Source organism: Corvus moneduloides, chromosome Z (assembly GCF_009650955.1).
Source record: "Corvus moneduloides isolate bCorMon1 chromosome Z, bCorMon1.pri, whole genome shotgun sequence".
Lineage (NCBI taxonomy): Eukaryota > Metazoa > Chordata > Aves > Passeriformes > Corvidae > Corvus > Corvus moneduloides.
Window position 1 is genome coordinate 45,692,491 of NC_045511.1, and position 16,583 is coordinate 45,709,073.

The 16,583-nt window shown below is 42.0% G+C and overlaps 1 protein-coding gene across 4 annotated transcripts; it reads right to left on the reverse strand.

The window, feature by feature from the left end:
* Positions 1-599: 599 nt before the first annotated feature.
* Positions 600-15,580, reverse strand: INIP (INTS3 and NABP interacting protein). Of its 4 annotated transcripts, none has more exons than XM_032095262.1 (6): positions 15,423-15,576; positions 14,965-15,072; positions 14,336-14,423; positions 4,787-4,889; positions 2,185-2,275; positions 600-1,277 (listed from the first exon to the last, which is right to left on the reverse strand). In XM_032095262.1, exons 3-6 carry the CDS (start codon positions 14,358-14,360, stop codon positions 1,182-1,184), a joined length of 315 nt encoding a protein of 104 aa, XP_031951153.1. In that variant the 5' UTR covers positions 14,361-14,423; positions 14,965-15,072; positions 15,423-15,576; the 3' UTR covers positions 600-1,181. The 4 variants fall into 4 exon arrangements, 3 of the variants coding, with proteins under 3 accessions (XP_031951153.1, XP_031951154.1, XP_031951152.1); XM_032095263.1 differs by having other exon boundaries at positions 15,497-15,519; XR_004237351.1 differs by lacking the exon at positions 4,787-4,889 and having other exon boundaries at positions 15,423-15,580.
* Positions 15,581-16,583: the final 1,003 nt, after the last annotated feature.

Consider the following 16,583-nt stretch of genomic DNA (forward strand, 5'->3'; position numbering starts at 1 on the left):
CTCAGTAGTGCTTACTGGGTTCACGTGATCTGCAAATGGGAACAGGATACCCTAGATGTCCCTAAGGAAATGCCAACTACAACCCTGGAAACTTCATGGGACAGCTAAATTTCTGCAAAGGACAGAGCTGCTTCAAATGGGCACCAGTTTAACAGATGCTTTCTGATTTATGGTTATCACATAAGTTTTCCTGTTCTTTTCCGTTTTCTAGAACTTGCTTCCATAGGCAAAGCAATCAATGCAGTAGCATAATTGTATAAGTAATTGTATAAGCAAAGCTGTGGAGATGTAAGAAAGTCTGTGTAAGGACTATTTTTCACTCTAAGTTACTCTATCCTGGTAGCACAACCACAGTTCCAAAATCATTTACCTTAAGATCAACAGATTTTCTTTCAGCAGGAAGCTGGAATTGTTTACTACAGATAAAAACACTACGGAAAAAAGTGAACAAAAATAAAACCCACTGAGTCTTGAAAAAGGCATGACTAGAAAAATTTGACCTTTTAAATGGAATTGTTTTTGCAGACAACACTTTCCACCTGAAATGTCCAGAGAACTTATGACCTTTTATTTTGTCTGTAAAAAGACTGTTTGAAACGTTTGCTTTTTTCCCCACTTTAATTCATTTTCATATTTCACAAAACAAGGTAAGAGGCAGGCACACTATAACCAAGGACTTGAGACCAGATGATGCTACAATGGCAAACAGTACACTAGAAATGTTCCTGCATAGGAGGGGGTGGGGGAGGAAGACTGGCTGATGCATTTGATAAATTCGTGTCTGTTTTGATGGACAGAAGTAATTTTTGTTATTCATTACAAAAATCATACCTGTACATAATAAAAAAACCCACAAATACTGACAGTTTGTGCATCTCTTGGTGACTCTGGTTTGGACATTTATTTAAAGGAAGCACTGAAACAGGGAAGAGAATACCCTGTGCACTTCAAACCCCAAGAAAAGTCTTGCATTTGACTTCGACCTGACAGAGGAACAGAAATACAGGATAAAAATTTTTCAACAACACTACTTCCCCATAACTAGAGTTCACACTCCTGAATGGCATTTGCAAAAACCCAGAAAAAAGTAGGTTTTAAGATACATAAAGAAATTAAAAGGTCAGACAGCTCCTGCTATGGACAAAGATCACGTCTTGAAGTTCTGAGACAAACAACACTCCTCATTCTGCCTCAAGTCGAGGTAAGACAGGAAGAATAAGATTTCCAAATGCAGAGTCTTGAGTTATGAAGTATCCTGAGGAATGTGCATGTGCGTGCTGGAAAGAGAAAAGCATTTGTTAAAGCATAATTCCCTTCAGCACTGACATGATTTAAGACTTCATGGCTTCTGCAGCATTAATTATTTATTTCTTCCAGTCTGCTCCTTAATTCTGATAGTCAAATTCAAACCCAGCATTTTAGATCAGCCACATCAGAATAGGGCCCATCAACACAATTAACTTGGACATTTTCTCTGCTGATCTTTTCAGCCAACCCCATGGAGGTGGGGCAAATCAACTCCTGATTGCTCCTCTTTGCCTAAACCCCATGTTTCCACTCCCTTCCACAACCAGCTTGCAAGTCTTGGTTTATGACAGCTGCCACATGGAGTGCTACCAGACATACTCCTGAACATGGGACACCAGGATTCTGTTCAAGTGGTGTAGATATGCTTGTTCACCTGAGGGAGGCAGCTGCTATATGGTTCTGGAACACCTTTGTGAAATCCTACATACCCTTTCCCAGTCCAAAGGCTGGACTTCAGCAAGTTAGATGTTCTGCACATTCTCTCCCTCCACCACTGGGGAAAAGCCCTGCTGGATCTCAAATTTAGCCTGAGCCTGCAGTGTGCCCTTGGAGTGATCAAGGCTAACTGGCACCGTGGGCTGCACCAGCAACAGCGTGGCCAGCAGGCCAAGGGGAGCTATCTGAGTTTAGTTTGAGGTACAAACTGGAAGGTGTTCAACAGAAACACAAAGAGAGGGCTGTGAGGCTGGGTGAAGCTCTCCACACCCAAGGACATGTTTCGCCATAATGAATGAGACTCCACTTATGACAAATACAGACATGTGAGACACCTAATCTCTAAAAGGGGCTTTTCAATATCTCTAGGAGCAGGGCTGCTCTCTGAAGGGATTCGCATCTGAAACAGAGCCAAGCTAAACTCTGACTGTATCAGCTCACCTGCAGTGCAGCCTTCTGCTGTGCTGCAATGTGCTGTTGCTCAGCATGATCACGAAAATCCTTATTCAGAGGTGATCTTGCAAGCGCAATGCTGAAAGAAAGAGTAAGATGGTATGACACAGACTACAGACAAAACACGTGTCCTTGCAATTCTAGCCATGGATACTATGACTTCCTCAGCTCTCCATTTATTTCACTCATGGCTTGACAATTGTCAGTTACTGTTTGGAATTACTATTTGTTAATATAAGAGAAAAAAGGCTAGATAGAATGACCACAGCTGTACCATTTGAGCCATCATAAACAACTCCCGCCAAACTAAAGCTGAAGCCCATTGTGAATTTTGCTCACGGGTTGAGTCCCACTGAAGTCAGTGAAACCACTGGGGTGCAGTGTTACACAATACAAGGAATTTCTAAAGCAGCTTTGTGCTTTCACCACTGCTCAGTCACCGAGTGACTGTTCTAAACAACTTTGGTAAATGGAAGCACTAACAAGAGCTCTGCAGACTTCAGTACAAGAATAGCTCTTTGGTGGGAGGACAGCAGTTCATTACCTATGCTAAAGGAGCTTCCTATTGAAGTTAACTGAAATAATGATCTCTTGATAAGAGCTTGGAGTACCTAAACTGATTTAGCTTATCTATTTCAGGGCAGCATAAGGTTTCAAATTAAAATTTATTACTGTTTTTTCTTGTCTTTCATATCTTAAGACTTGCCTGCCTTCTTAACCCAAAAACAAGACATAAAAAGCATCCCCAACTCTATATAAGTATATATATACACCCAACTACATAAGTAACATGGAAATCAGGTGAGGGTTGCCATCAGAATTGTGTTGCAAGACAGTTCACAGCTACCTCTGAAATTGTCACTGGAGACTGCTCTTACCAATCACAGAGACAAAAGTACAAATGATGAGGATTCCAAGCAAACTCATCAACTGAATTTTACCAACAGCTTCAATGTCAACAGCTGATTTAGTAAATTCGTTTTTGAGAAGCAGCCATGCTCCTGAAAAGATCTTCAGCCAAATATATGCCTAAATGCATAACAAAACCAAAATGATTCAGAAAAATTTTTGCTTATGGCAACTATTAAGATAAGCTTCACTGCTGGAGAAGAGTACTACTCAGTTTATTTAAAACACAATATTTTCGGTTATTTTGAAGGTATTTGATTTTCATTTAATCTGTACCCCCTACCTTTTCAATATGATTTCTGTAGATAAGCTTAAGGCTTCACCATAAGCTGACATTTTTCAAAAGAGGTCTTCTGTTCTTGGATGCAGGATTTTCACATGCCAAGGCCAGAAATCAATTAATCAAATCATTCACTCTTACACTGTCCATACCACTGTTGTGCTTCAGGTGCATCAAGCTCTTTTGGTCAAGTTTGCACAATTTTTATTGTCTCAATTCTGACAACTCTGTGGTCCAAGGCACAACATGAAAAAACCGTAAGCTGCTCAAAAATCACACATCAGCCCACCATGCCAAAGCACAGAGTTTGACTGCTGCTTTGTAGGTTCCACCCATGCCCACCTTCAAAATTAGTAAATTCAAATTCTGCTCACTATAATATACTGTTGTATTTCCTTAAAGAAAAAAGAGAGTAAACAAGCACACCCTGAAACTCTGTCAGACTTCTAATGAAGTATGGAAACACTGTTGCCAGGAGTTGTACATAACAGCATGATAGTCTAATTTTTCTTTCCAACAATTTTGCTCAAATAATAACCACATACAGTTATTACTAATAACTTCTTATCTCAGAGGTCAACATCAGGAAATTTCAAGTATTCTGCATGTTTTTTCACATTAGGACGGAATTAAAAGTGCTGCGGAGTCTCTGAAAAAAAGACATGGGCAGCCCTCAGACTGCAGGCAGAGTATTTGACTCTGGTACAGCTGTTGCGGGGTACACTGTGTCTAGAATATGGCACTGCATTCACTTCATGCTAACCACAAGTTTAAGGATCTCAATTTCTCCACATAAATTATTGTATGATTTTCTAGTTACTGATTTATGACAAAAATCTGATCTTTTTGTCTTGTATGGGAGAAATGCAAGTAACAGCCCTTCCACTCAGATCAGATTATTACACCTTATGGTGTGGAATCATCCTTACAACACATAATCTTTTGCAGGATTATCTGCTGTAACATAAACTGGCTTCGTCTTGCACATAGGGAGTTTCAAGAAAAACTCACTCCTGCTGTAATTGTTCTTCTCTAAGCACACAGAATCCTGAACCTAATGGTCTGCTACTTCCATTCCCCAGTGTGTTTCAGCTTAATAGTTAAATGTTTTCCCAGTGTCTGCTTCCTGATTTTTCTTCATGGTAGACTTCAACACACTTGAGTAAGCAGATCTGCTTATCTCACTCTCAAATGGAAATTATGTAAGCCAAAATTCATGCTATGTAAACAAATTTAAATACTAATATGTTCCTAAAGAGCAATGTCCCTCTGCCTTGTTATTAAGGATGGTCAGAAAACACTTCTGTTAAATATTTATATAAGTTTACAGCTCGCTAGCTGTTTGCTTTCTTCCCTTGATGTAATCAGTGATGTCCAAACAGGTCTAAGAACATGAAATACCTGGCTCCAGGGTGATTTGTGGAAGACTGGTTTTGCATAAGTAACTTTCTCTTCTCCTTGTCTAGTTCTGCCAGGATTGCAACCCTATTTTTATTCTGGAAACCTGGTGAGAATGACAGAAAAATATTAGAGATATTTACTTGACTTCTGTGTCCCAATTCTAACCCTGTGGAATTAGAAGTCCCTGTACAAAATTACTCTAAGATGAATACACTAATCTTCAAAGCTTTGTACTCATTTGAAAAGGCTATTAATAAATAGGCTTAATTTTTCCTTTTCTTATTTTACAGCATGCAATAGCTTCCATAAGCTATCATGCATATTAACACATTTTAAAATAGAGGCTTTTAACTCAAGTTAGATCCTATCCCTTCCCAAGCTGGCTCTGGAGCTACAATCAAGGTACACTATCAAGTAACTGCCTTCCAAAACAAAAAGTCAACTTACCAGGTTCTAGATTTAAAATGTAGTCATTGAATGTTCAACTCAACAATAACAATGGAGTAATACACTCATGGGGCCTAACTTCTCATGTCAGTGATCTCAAACTATAACACAAGCATTATATATGTAACAGGTAAGAATGAGCTAATCACAAAGCTTGCACATGTGCTTATACAAACATCTTTCATTCAATCGGTGCAGAAAAGTTTAAATATACTGATGTCCTTACCTATACACACTACCCTTACTCTAAGTATGATCAAATGCTGGAATAGAGAAGCAAAATTAAACTATTAAGCTGTCTGTACACAATTTAAGACTGTGGCCTCCATTTGCTTTCATCATTCTCCCAAAGAGACCTTGGATACTAGGGAAGGGGTCAGGAAGTAGGGTGACTTGAAAGAATTTTAAAAATGCCTAAAATAGCTGCAACCTATGTATTTTTCAAAGTTGCCTTCTAAATGCAAACATGCCAAAACTGCTGTACCTACACCAGACTCATATAATAAAGGATCTCCCTGCAGCCCTCAAACAAACCAGATGCACAAGTCCCTGGTGTTGCCAAGTATGTGCTAACAGCACAGCTGATGACAACAGCTCCAGGCCTGACTCTTACACACCTCTGTGCCACCAAGGACACTCCTCATGTCAGAAATCACACTTTTTGAATCTCTGATTTGCTGCTGTTCTATAAATAACAAACTATGACACCACCATAAAAAACAAGACATGTAAAAGTCAAGTTCTTTATTTTCTCCATACAAAAAGTCAAAGATTCCCACTGGAAATTGCTGCATGATGTGCCCTTGCCCTGAGAACTGTATCAGTGACAGCACTAAAATATGGTAGCACACAAGCTGTTAGGAAGGCCAGAAACAGTAACTCTTAAGGAGAGTATTATCATGTCAAGGTAAAATGATTTATTTTCAGTAGCTGCACTTAAAGGTCATCCTCTTTGACAGACCTTGTGTTGATGCTCAGTTACATAATCCAGAATTCCTGTCATCTGCATGGCTCAATGAAGGAAACAATTACCAGGGAGAAACATTCAATTCTAAATAACAATTTGTATCTATATTGCCTTGCTATCAAACCCTTACCTTTTCCTTCTACCATGCCTAACATACACACCCCATTATCCTCAGTGTCTCAAGAGTTCTTGAAAGGAGCACAGTCTTTTGATTATACTGTGCTGTGGTTTTATGTAAGATCACCCACAATAATTTTGACGTTTGTTAGTAAGATTTTCAATTACATTTAATTAACTGGTATTTTTTGGTCCACTAATCTCTCCTTCCCATGTGGCATTAGCTCCACTTAAATTCTATTTTGTAAGAGTATTGATTCAGGTCTTTTATGTTTCTCTGCTCTTCGGGCACTGTACACTATCTCTTTTTTTGAACACCTTACACATGCAATGAATCTGAAACATTAAAACACAGATGACATACAAAGGCTGACAAATCTTGCCAACAAGCTAGGATTTAATATTTCTGAGCTGCAACTAGCCCATACTTTACACTCTTGTAAATTCTAGAAGCAATGTGGGAATAGGATGACAGAAGCACCTCTAAGAAGGTCTGACCTAAAACAACCATGTCTGTATGCTCATTCTACACAATTTTAATCCAAAAAATCTTTATACTTGACATATTACTCAGCACCCTTCTGCTACTGCTTGCTTATCCTGAACTGCATAAATCTAAATGCATGTTTGGAATTCAGAAGATATGATGATTAAGGAAAGAAAAAGGAGACCACTTTTTAATATAAGTTGTTGTGACCTAAAAAAAATAAAGATTAAATATGCTTAAATTTATCATGAAGCAGATGGTATGATTCAGAAAAGCCTGCAACATTTAAAATGCTGTTTTTAAACTGTGATGAGAACCTGTAGAAGATTCTATTTTGAGTCCTGTTACAGTATCTTTCGGCAGAAACTCTAGAGGTATTCAGAAGAAACCCAAGTCTTTTTTCTTTTCTTATACCTCTACTAAGAGCTTTGTGGTGTGTTTTTTGTTTGATTGTCAGTTGTTTCCTAAAGTAGTACTTTGCATTAGAGTTCAGACAGTGATCATCAGCAACCTGCTGTGCTGAAAAAGACACTTGTTTAAGAAAATTTGTTACTGGTAAGGAGAAAAAAGCCTATTTAAGAAAGTGGACGAGCACATTCAACATGTACATGTTAGTACTCCTCAGCTGAGCAACGTAAAGTTCCTGCAGGTAAACTTCTTCAACATGGAAAGCAAAGCCTGTTAATTTAAAGGTTAACAAATGGAGGGGGTAGAACATGAGAAATCCATTTTACAGAGAAATTCTGGCATCCTGAGAAAGTAATTAGCCATATTTGGCAATATATAAGCAAGACTTCCATTTAGATTCTTCCCTGTCCAGGAACCCAAAGCGCTTTCATAAAGACCAGCTTGAAACTCCTTGTGTTGGGTTGACCCTGAGTTGATGGACAGTCTTTAAGACCAATTACGCTTCTCACAATTTACATATTTAAACCACACAGAAAGGCGGGACTTCCCCTTTTGGTCGGAGCTCGCCTGCTGGAAGGTGGGGGGGCTCCGAGCCTCCCGGCCCCGCTGGGCCGGGCCGGGGCCACTGCCCCTTTCCCCCTTTCTCAGCACCACGGCACGGACCCTGGGTCGCTGGGGGGAACTGTCCCAGAGCCGCAGGCAGCTAAAACCAGCCATGGACTGCCACAGCTAAACCCATCCAGCGCAGCTTCTGGGGACAGGCGGGTCCCTCTCCTCTCCATGCGGAGCCGGCGGAGCCAGCGGGAGCCGGCAGAGCCTCCTGTCTGCAGCCAGCACACTTCGTGCTGAACTGAAGAGGACACCGTGCAGCCAGCAGCACAAAGGGAGCGAGGCTTTCCCCACCGTCAAGCCCGAACAAGAACACCCTTCAACATGGCGGTTTCAGAGTCAGAGAAAGAGAAGTGAGTCACGTGGGACGGAGCTGGAAATGGCGACGGGAGAGAAGAGGGCGGTGCCGCGATTCTGGCGCGCAGCTTAAAAGAAACCTTCTTGTATGCCGTGGTAAGAAACCGTAATACCACAAACTGTTTGTCTCTTTAATCCATTTGAAGAACATGGGGGGATGGAGTATCCTCGTGTGCCTATGAAGTTTGTGAAGAGTGCCTATGCCAGGCTATATAGAAGTAGTGAGAGGCTGTTAGAGACTTGTGGCGAAGAAAAGCCTCTGTGTGCAGGCCAAAATAACTTATCCTTAAAAAGATGAATAACCCCATGTGATGGCCCATGTTTTGTAGTATGAAAGAACTGTGAAATTCTTCATGAGAGAGATGTTCTACACACAGCAGACTGTTTGTTTCCGGGCGGGTGTGCTGTTAGTGGCAGTTTGGGAACCACGTGCAACTGAAGGAAAACCTTTTCTTCCTTAAGCATAAGAGAAAGACTTTTCAAGAACTGCAACACTGACTAACATCCCATGTTCTGTTATCCCTTGTGTGAGCTGGATAAAAAGAGAGAAGTGCTGGAAAAGGGGGGGGGGGGGAATTTACTTTAATTTTGTTTCGTTGTTTTCTCTTTACTTTTAATTCTGTTAGTAATAAAGCTCTTTCATTGTACTGCAACTGTTTAAGGTTTGTGCCTGCTTCGCTTTTCTCCTAATTCTTATCTCACAGAAGGAAAATAAGTAAATAATGGATATTTTGAATCAAAACCACTACATTTAATTGGTGTTTCTGCCTGGTTTCGAACTCAACCCGCTACATCAATGGTGGAGAATGCGGGCAATTAATGAGCGCTGTGAGATGAAGATTAATTAGGAGAAAATAATAAGCAGAGCAAGTAGAAAGTTATAACATTAAGTAGAATAATAGAAGAAATTTGCTTTGTAGTAGTGGTAAAAATTCTAGGGGTGGAGGTTTATGTAATTTGTTTTCTTTTAGCTCTGGTTTTGCTATTTTAAGTAACTTTTGGATATGTAAATTTTAAGAAGCGAGGGGTGGAATGTGTTGGGTTGACCCTGAGTTGATGGACAGTCTTTAAGACCAATTACGCTTCTCACAATTTACATATTTAAACCACACAGAAAGGCGGGACTGCCCCTTTTGGTCGGAGCTCGCCTGCTGGAAGGTGGGGGGGCTCCGAGCCTCCCGGCCCCGCTGGGCCGGGCCGGGGCCACTGCCCCTTTCCCCCTTTCTCAGCACCACGGCACGGACCCTGGGTCGCTGGGGGGGGACTGTCCCAGAGCCGCAGGCAGCTAAAACCAGCCATGGACTGCCACAGCTAAACCCATCCAGCGCAGCTTCTGGGGACAGGCGGGTCCCTCTCCTCTCCATGCGGAGCCGGCGGAGCCAGCGGGAGCCGGCAGAGCCTCCTGTCTGCAGCCAGCACACTTCGTGCTGAACTGAAGAGGACACCGTGCAGCCAGCAGCACAGAGGGAGCGAGGCTTTCCCCACCGTCAAGCCCGAACAAGAACACCCTTCAACATGGCGGTTTCAGAGTCAGAGAGAAAGAGAAGTGAGTCACGTGGGACGGAGCTGGAAATGGCGACGGGAGAGAAGAGGGCGGTGCCACGATTCTGGCGCGCAGCTTAAAAGAAACCTTCTTGTATGCCGTGGTAAGAAACCGTAATACCACAAACTGTTTGTCTCTTTAATCCATTTGAAGAACATGGGGGGATGGAGTATCCTCGTGTGCCTATGAAGTTTGTGAAGAGTGCCTATGCCAGGCTATATAGAAGTAGTGAGAGGCTGTTAAGAGACTTGTGGCGAAGAAAAGCCTCTGTGTGCAGGCCAAAATAACTTATCCTTAAAAAGATGAATAACCCCATGTGATGGCCCATGTTTTGTAGTATGAAAGAACTGTGAAATTCTTCATGAGAGAGATGTTCTACACACAGCAGACTGTTTGTTTCCGGGCGGGTGTGCTGTTAGTGGCAGTTTGGGAACCACGTGCAACTGAAGGAAAACCTTTTCTTCCTTAAGCATAAGAGAAAGACTTTTCAAGAACTGCAACACTGACTAACATCCCATGTTCTGTTATCCCTTGTGTGAGCTGGATAAAAAGAGAGAAGTGCTGGAAAGGGGGGGGGGAATTTACTTTAATTTTGTTTCGTTGTTTTCTCTTTACTTTTAATTCTGTTAGTAATAAAGCTCTTTCATTGTACTGCAACTGTTTAAGGTTTGTGCCTGCTTCGCTTTTCTCCTAATTCTTATCTCACAGAAGGAAAATAAGTAAATAATGGATATTTTGAATCAAAACCACTACATTTAATTGGTGTTTCTGCCTGGTTTCGAACTCAACCCGCTACACTCCTACAGAAGTTTCTCACTTCAATTATAAATAAGAGTAATTTTTCATCTGTAGATCTGTCTGTTCTGCTTTCTAGTACTAAAAATGTGGACATGCAAAAATCAAAAGCCATCCTTAGTACAGACCAGATTCTCATCTGTGAAAGCAAGTGCAGATTTTAAAACATGGGAACTTCCCAATAAAGTTTTAAATTTAGACTTCCCTTGACTGGGCTGAGTTGCATTAATATTTTGAGTTCCAACTGTTTGAATATTGCAGTTTATTAATATTCTCTGCTTTGCTGACATGAGTCCTGACACAAAATTACCTGTTCCAGGCAGCTAAATAGATTAATGGCATGTCAGACATCAAACTAGATCCTCAGATTACTCTCTAATGCAGCAGATTCAGGACATTTAAAATTTAAACCTTTCTGACACCTCAATTTCTGGTATCAAGCATTGTATCTGTGCAGGACTGGAAAGACTACTTGCACCTATTTTCTGCACATGAAAGGCAGAAAGCCAGAGAAAGCTGAAGGCTTGCTGAAGGATACTGGCAGCTTTCAGAGCTCACAGCAAGCTTCTTTCTTTAACCTAACCTTAACACCTTATCTACCACCCCATCTCACCATTATCTATGTCAGTTAGTTCTTCTAACTAACTCCGCATGGCAAGAAACAGCATTACCTTTATCTTCTTTTAAGTTTTTGCTTTTCATTATCTTCTCCTTGATCTGCTGGTTGCTTCAAATTCACAGCACATTTAAGTTTTTTCTAAGATGCACTATTTATCATTTGTCCATAGATGTGTAACAGCACAAAAGAGCCCTCCACTACTCTGTGTTCAAGATACACATTTACTTGGAAAATGCTTTCAAAGCTGTATGTCAGCTCCAAGCTCTGAACATTGAAAGGCACTGCATATTGTCCTGCCTGCTCAATTCAGAAAGATTTAAAGCAATTTCTTTACTGAAGTGTATGTTGCTATAAATGGCAGCATTCATGAAGTGAGGCAGCACCCTCTTAAAAAGCAGAATCTAAAGACTTTATTAAACATGCACCACTTGTGAAAAAAATGGAGTAATTCTATTCTCATGTGCTCTTCTGCTTATGATGACTGGCATCTCAAAACATCATCTAATAGTCTGCTGCACGCCAATACTCTCAGTAACAATTTACATCTGGATAGGCTCGCATATACTTTGCGTGACAATGAAACAAAAGGCAAACTGGTTAAGTAAATTAAGTTGAATTACTTAAAAATACGTGAGTATTTTGTCTGTGCCTCCAGAAAACAACTACATATGCATAGCTGAATGTAAGTAATTGACAGCTTTATGGCTGCAAATTTCTCAAGTACTATGTTTACACACAGATCAGACACAGATGGGGAAGAGCAAAGTGTGTACATGATGATAAAATTCAGTGCAGAGCAGCACCATCTTTCTTTTCAGACTCAGTGAACAGAGTGCCAAATCTAGCTGCTTAGACTGGTTCTATGTGAATGCACTCACATACCTTTAGTCCAAAAGCATAAACAACTGCCAGGATATAAATAGACTCTTTAGAATTGCTACAGCCTGAAACTTGGAATTCTGTTCGTATTTCAAGAGCTTGTTCTTCCAACATACCAGAACTCTTCTTTTCTGAAATGTTCAGCCCTGTCTGAAGCAGGATCTGTATTTTTTCCACCTTTGGGGACCTAAAGGAAAATTCTGTCCTGAGCAGTTACATTTCTCTCATCTCAGAGGGCTTCCTCTAGGACTCACACACAGCATGGTAATTCAGTTACACACAAGGTACACTTAGGCCTTGCAAAGGCATTACCCAAGAGAGCAGCCTGATGAATGCATGCTGCCCAAGTACTGTGAAGTGTTGCAGTAGAAACAGTGTATTTCTGAGCACCTGGAAGTATTTGCTGTAATTCAGAAGCTGATTTCCACCCCTCAAAGTGTACCACTCTGGTCTATGAGCTCATCTGGTGGACAATGCACAGCATGCTAGAAGATTTTCCACTGCTTTTAAATGCCACAGTCAGTGTCATGCAATCACTACTGTGTGGTACTAACAAACTGAAATAAGGATTTTCATTCAATTCTGCTAGGTTTTTCTGCACTCATATGCAGCTCACCACCAAGAGTGCTTTTCTAAGAGGCCTGTGAATAAAAGTTTGGTCCACAAAATCTTAACTGTTATATCAACGGAAAACTCAAATTAACTCCTAAGAAATACCTGGTACCAATCAAAGGAAAAGGAGTAATTTGGTACAAAAAAATCCCATTACTATCTACTGGTGTAGAAGGCTAATGTTTAATTCATCCTTACAGCTCTGCCTGACTAAGTGCTACCATTCAGAACCATTCTGGTATGCATTTCAGTAAACTTCTATTCCTTGGATTGCTTGAACAGTACTAATACATATGCCATGAGGCAAGCTAAAAATGCAGGGTTTTTCTCAATCATTTTCACTACTAGACTGCATCTAGCCAAGATAGAAGCCCTGAACTGTTGTTTGTATTTACCTGTTCCTTTCTAATTTTCCTAGTGGTTCTGTTTATAGGCTTATTTGGTAATTAAACTTCATAGTGTTTCTTGTCTGCTTAATGCAAACAATTTTCATATGATAATTACACAGTTCCTTTAGTGAGTCTGTAAGGGATATCTCAAATATAAAAGATTTGAAGTCTCTATTAAATTATAAGGCCTGGAATTGGGAGGAAAGCAAAGGTATTCTGCCACTAAAAACCAACATGACAACATTCTATTCCTTGCAATGATGCTGATTTGGTATTCACAGAATAAAGCAAGATCTATGTACCAAATACTTTCTCAGAGTTAAAATTTGCAAACAGACAGCTCTGCAATCTGCAGTACTCCTCTCTCAACACCTCGCAAAATCTCATTCTAGAAACTACTTCCTTTTCATCAAGTAGCAAGTCAAATCTGTGTTTTGGACCCACACGAGTCATATAATATCCCCTGAAGTATCATCCAGCAACACCCAGCTTTGCAGGTCTTGAGGTAAGGACACAAACACAAACATAGATCTGCAAAAAGTCTCCAACTGCTGGGAAACTGAACCCAGAATTCATTTCTCATAACCAAGTAAGGGAAGAGCCGTACCAGAGAAGCTTTTTCCTTAGCTCATTGACAAAAGAAAAGCCTCAGAGATTCCCTACGGTTTCCAGAAAACACCTCTAGAGGGCGATTTAAGACCTTCCTTCAAATTTACCGGGTGACACTCCCAGACCCTCAGCCCCCTCTAAAGCACCTGCATTGCCTGGACAGATGGACCATTACTAAGACTTTTATTATTTTAAGGATGCAACTGAGATGCATCTTGGTACAATGGAACATTTCATCGCAGTTAGCATTATGGCTTTAATTGGCTTTCCCTCCTAGGCCTGGCCACTTGCTGCCTGTGACAGATATTACTGCCTGGGTCTTGCTGTTCCTATCACAACATGGAATGTATTTGACTTCTGGCTGTTCTCTCTGATGTTGAGTGCAAGAGCTGCAAGTCATGTTCAGTGCCAAGTGTTGTAAGTGTCTGAAATAAGCTTCAGGAAACTATCACTGTACCACATGCATGGTAGGTACTTCCTAACCCTGAGCATGACATTATGCTCAGTCATTCAGAGCTCCCCAGCCATCAGTGGTCTTCTTCGGCCATTAAAAGTGTGTACCTTGTCCCAGAAGAATTGCTGTCATTCTGCTGCTTTCAGTCCCACCTCTCTTCCCTTTCTTCATCTTTCCATAAAAATAAACTTACAGTTATTGGTGAGTTCACTGACATTTTGCAGTCTTTTCCCTTGAATACACAGAACAAAACCTACCTTGTCCTGAAGGATTTGCTGCCATCCTTCAATTTTCAGCCCTTGTTTTATTCAGCTGGAGTTCAAGCCTTTCAACCCCCACAAATATCTGCAAAACAGGCACAATACAAGATAAACATACTCCTTTAAAAGAAGAGTTTGGATTTCAATGTTAGAGACTTCATAAATACGGCAAATGTTAGAAAGCACAAGATGAACACAGCATGTGTGTTGCTTAAAATGTCTTATACAGTTTATATTGTTCTGACTGAAACTTTTGGCTTGAAATATCAAGGGTTGTGATCAATCCTTGTTTTCAGATTCTAATGATTTCTAGTAGTAGTAGTAGTAGTAGTGGTAATAATTTCTTGTAATTTCTATTCTAGTAAAAATAACTTTATAGAGTCATACATTCATTTTCCCCCCTGAACTTCTTCCTGACAAGGTATGTCAGACTACACTTAAGAATAACATCAAACCTTTGTAGTCCTTAAAAGCTGAAGCCTTGGAACACCTCAGTTTAGGCTCTAACTCAAGAAAAACTCATTGTGTGAGGAGAGGCAATTTAAATCCCACATACAAGGCCAGCCAAAGTTGGCTGCAGCTGTGGCAAAACAAAAAAGGAGGCCTGCTCCTCGGCCATACGTCACCTCGGGCCACCATCAACTTCTGTTTCCATCAAGGTGCCAGGCTGTAAAGTGCAGTGGCGAAGAGCTCTGGCTCAGCCAGGCGGAGCCGAGGGACGGGAACGCTGAATCCTGCAGGAAACGTGAATCAGAAGTCACAGTCAGACTTCCACAGGAGACCGAGCCACTGTTACGCCCTGGACTTGTGGGTCCCTGAGCAGCAGCGCTGCAATGAATGAATAACTCAATGGCAGTATTAATTAAACACAGTGACAGCGGTCGCCACGGGTTTCTCCAAGAGCCATGGATGGCGTGACCCACTCCCGCCGCTGCCCGCCTCCCCCCACACGGCTCGGGAATGGGCTCTCCCGCTCGCCTTTTCCCTCCCGCCCACAATGGATGGATGGACTCCCCGGCTCTCCCCGGCCTGGCGGCAGCGCTCCGCCCCGGCCCGGGTCCCTGCAGTCCCGCCCGCCACCCACCTGCCCGAGGGCTGGGGGCTCCAGCTCCTTCTGCCCCGCTCGCCCTTCCCGCAGCGCCACCGCGCTGCCTCCACCTCCTGCTCGTGACGCGCGCACAGTGCGACAGCGCCCGCACCTCCCCTCGCTCTGCCCGCGCCCTTCCTTCCCTCTTCCCGTGCCCTCCCCTCGCACTTCCCGTGCCCTCCCTTCCTACTTCCCGCGGCCCTGTCGCCCTGCCCGCGCCCGGAAGGGTCGGGCTTGTGCGTGTGGAGGCGCAGGCAGGCCGTGCGGGGTGTTGCGTTCAGCGGTAAGGCTGTGTCTGCCTGTGTTTGCTCCTGCCGTGGGCATCCACCCGGGCGCGGGAGGAAGCGCGAGGGTTTCACGCTGAGGCCACACTGTGGGGACTCCAGGCAGCACCGCGGTTAAATAGTAAAAAAACTCACAAGTGGAAGGGACGGGGTCACAGCATCAGGTTGGAAAAGACCTCCGAGGTCATCGAGTGCAACCTGTGACCCAACACCACCCTCTCAACCATACCATAGCACTGAGTGCCACATCCAGTCGTTGCTTAACACATCCAGGGACGGTGACTCCACCACCTCCCTGGGCAGCCCATTCCAACTTCTAATTGCTCTTTCAGGGAAGAACGTCTCCTGGAGCAGCTCGAGGTTGTGTCCTCGTGGCCTGTCCCTTTTTTTTCTTTCTTTTTTTTTTTTTTCTTTAAATCACTGCCATGCAGACTGTGTTTGAACACAGCAGCAATATTTGGCATGAATTCCAGAAAGGTTTGTTCATGGAACCAGTGCATGGTTTGCTTTTGGAATGTCAAGTAACAACTATATAGATTAGGGTATCTGATTAAGTGATCCGGTCTGACCTGGAGAATAAATCTTAGTCTTAAAGCAGCAATTTGAGACTTTTTGGTTTATGTCCTTGTGGTTAAAATACTTCAGTTTGCATCAAACTGAACTGAGTAGTGATTGAAACTGTGGCTCATAGCAGCTGTAGCTTTGATTGTACATAAATCAATTATTAAGGACTGCTATAAATAAATAAATATTTAAAAGACTGCATACAGATAGGCCAATACTGACCTCTCTGTAGCCAAAAATCAATCACATTTTCTACTTCAGTTTTATATGCAGGGTTTTTTTAAGGCACTAAACAATTTTCATGAAATAA

Coding starts and splice junctions, on each gene's coding strand:
- INIP (XM_032095261.1), bottom strand. CDS start 14,249: ATGAAGAAAGGGAAGAGAGGTGGGACTGAAAGCAGCAGAATGACAGCA. Junction 4,890..14,185: donor AGCAATTCTTCTGGGACAAG/GTACACACTTTT, acceptor CATTCTCACCAG/GTTTCCAGAATAAAAATAGG. Junction 2,276..4,786: donor ACAAATCACCCTGGAGCCAG/GTATTTCATGTT, acceptor TCTTTCTTTCAG/CATTGCGCTTGCAAGATCAC.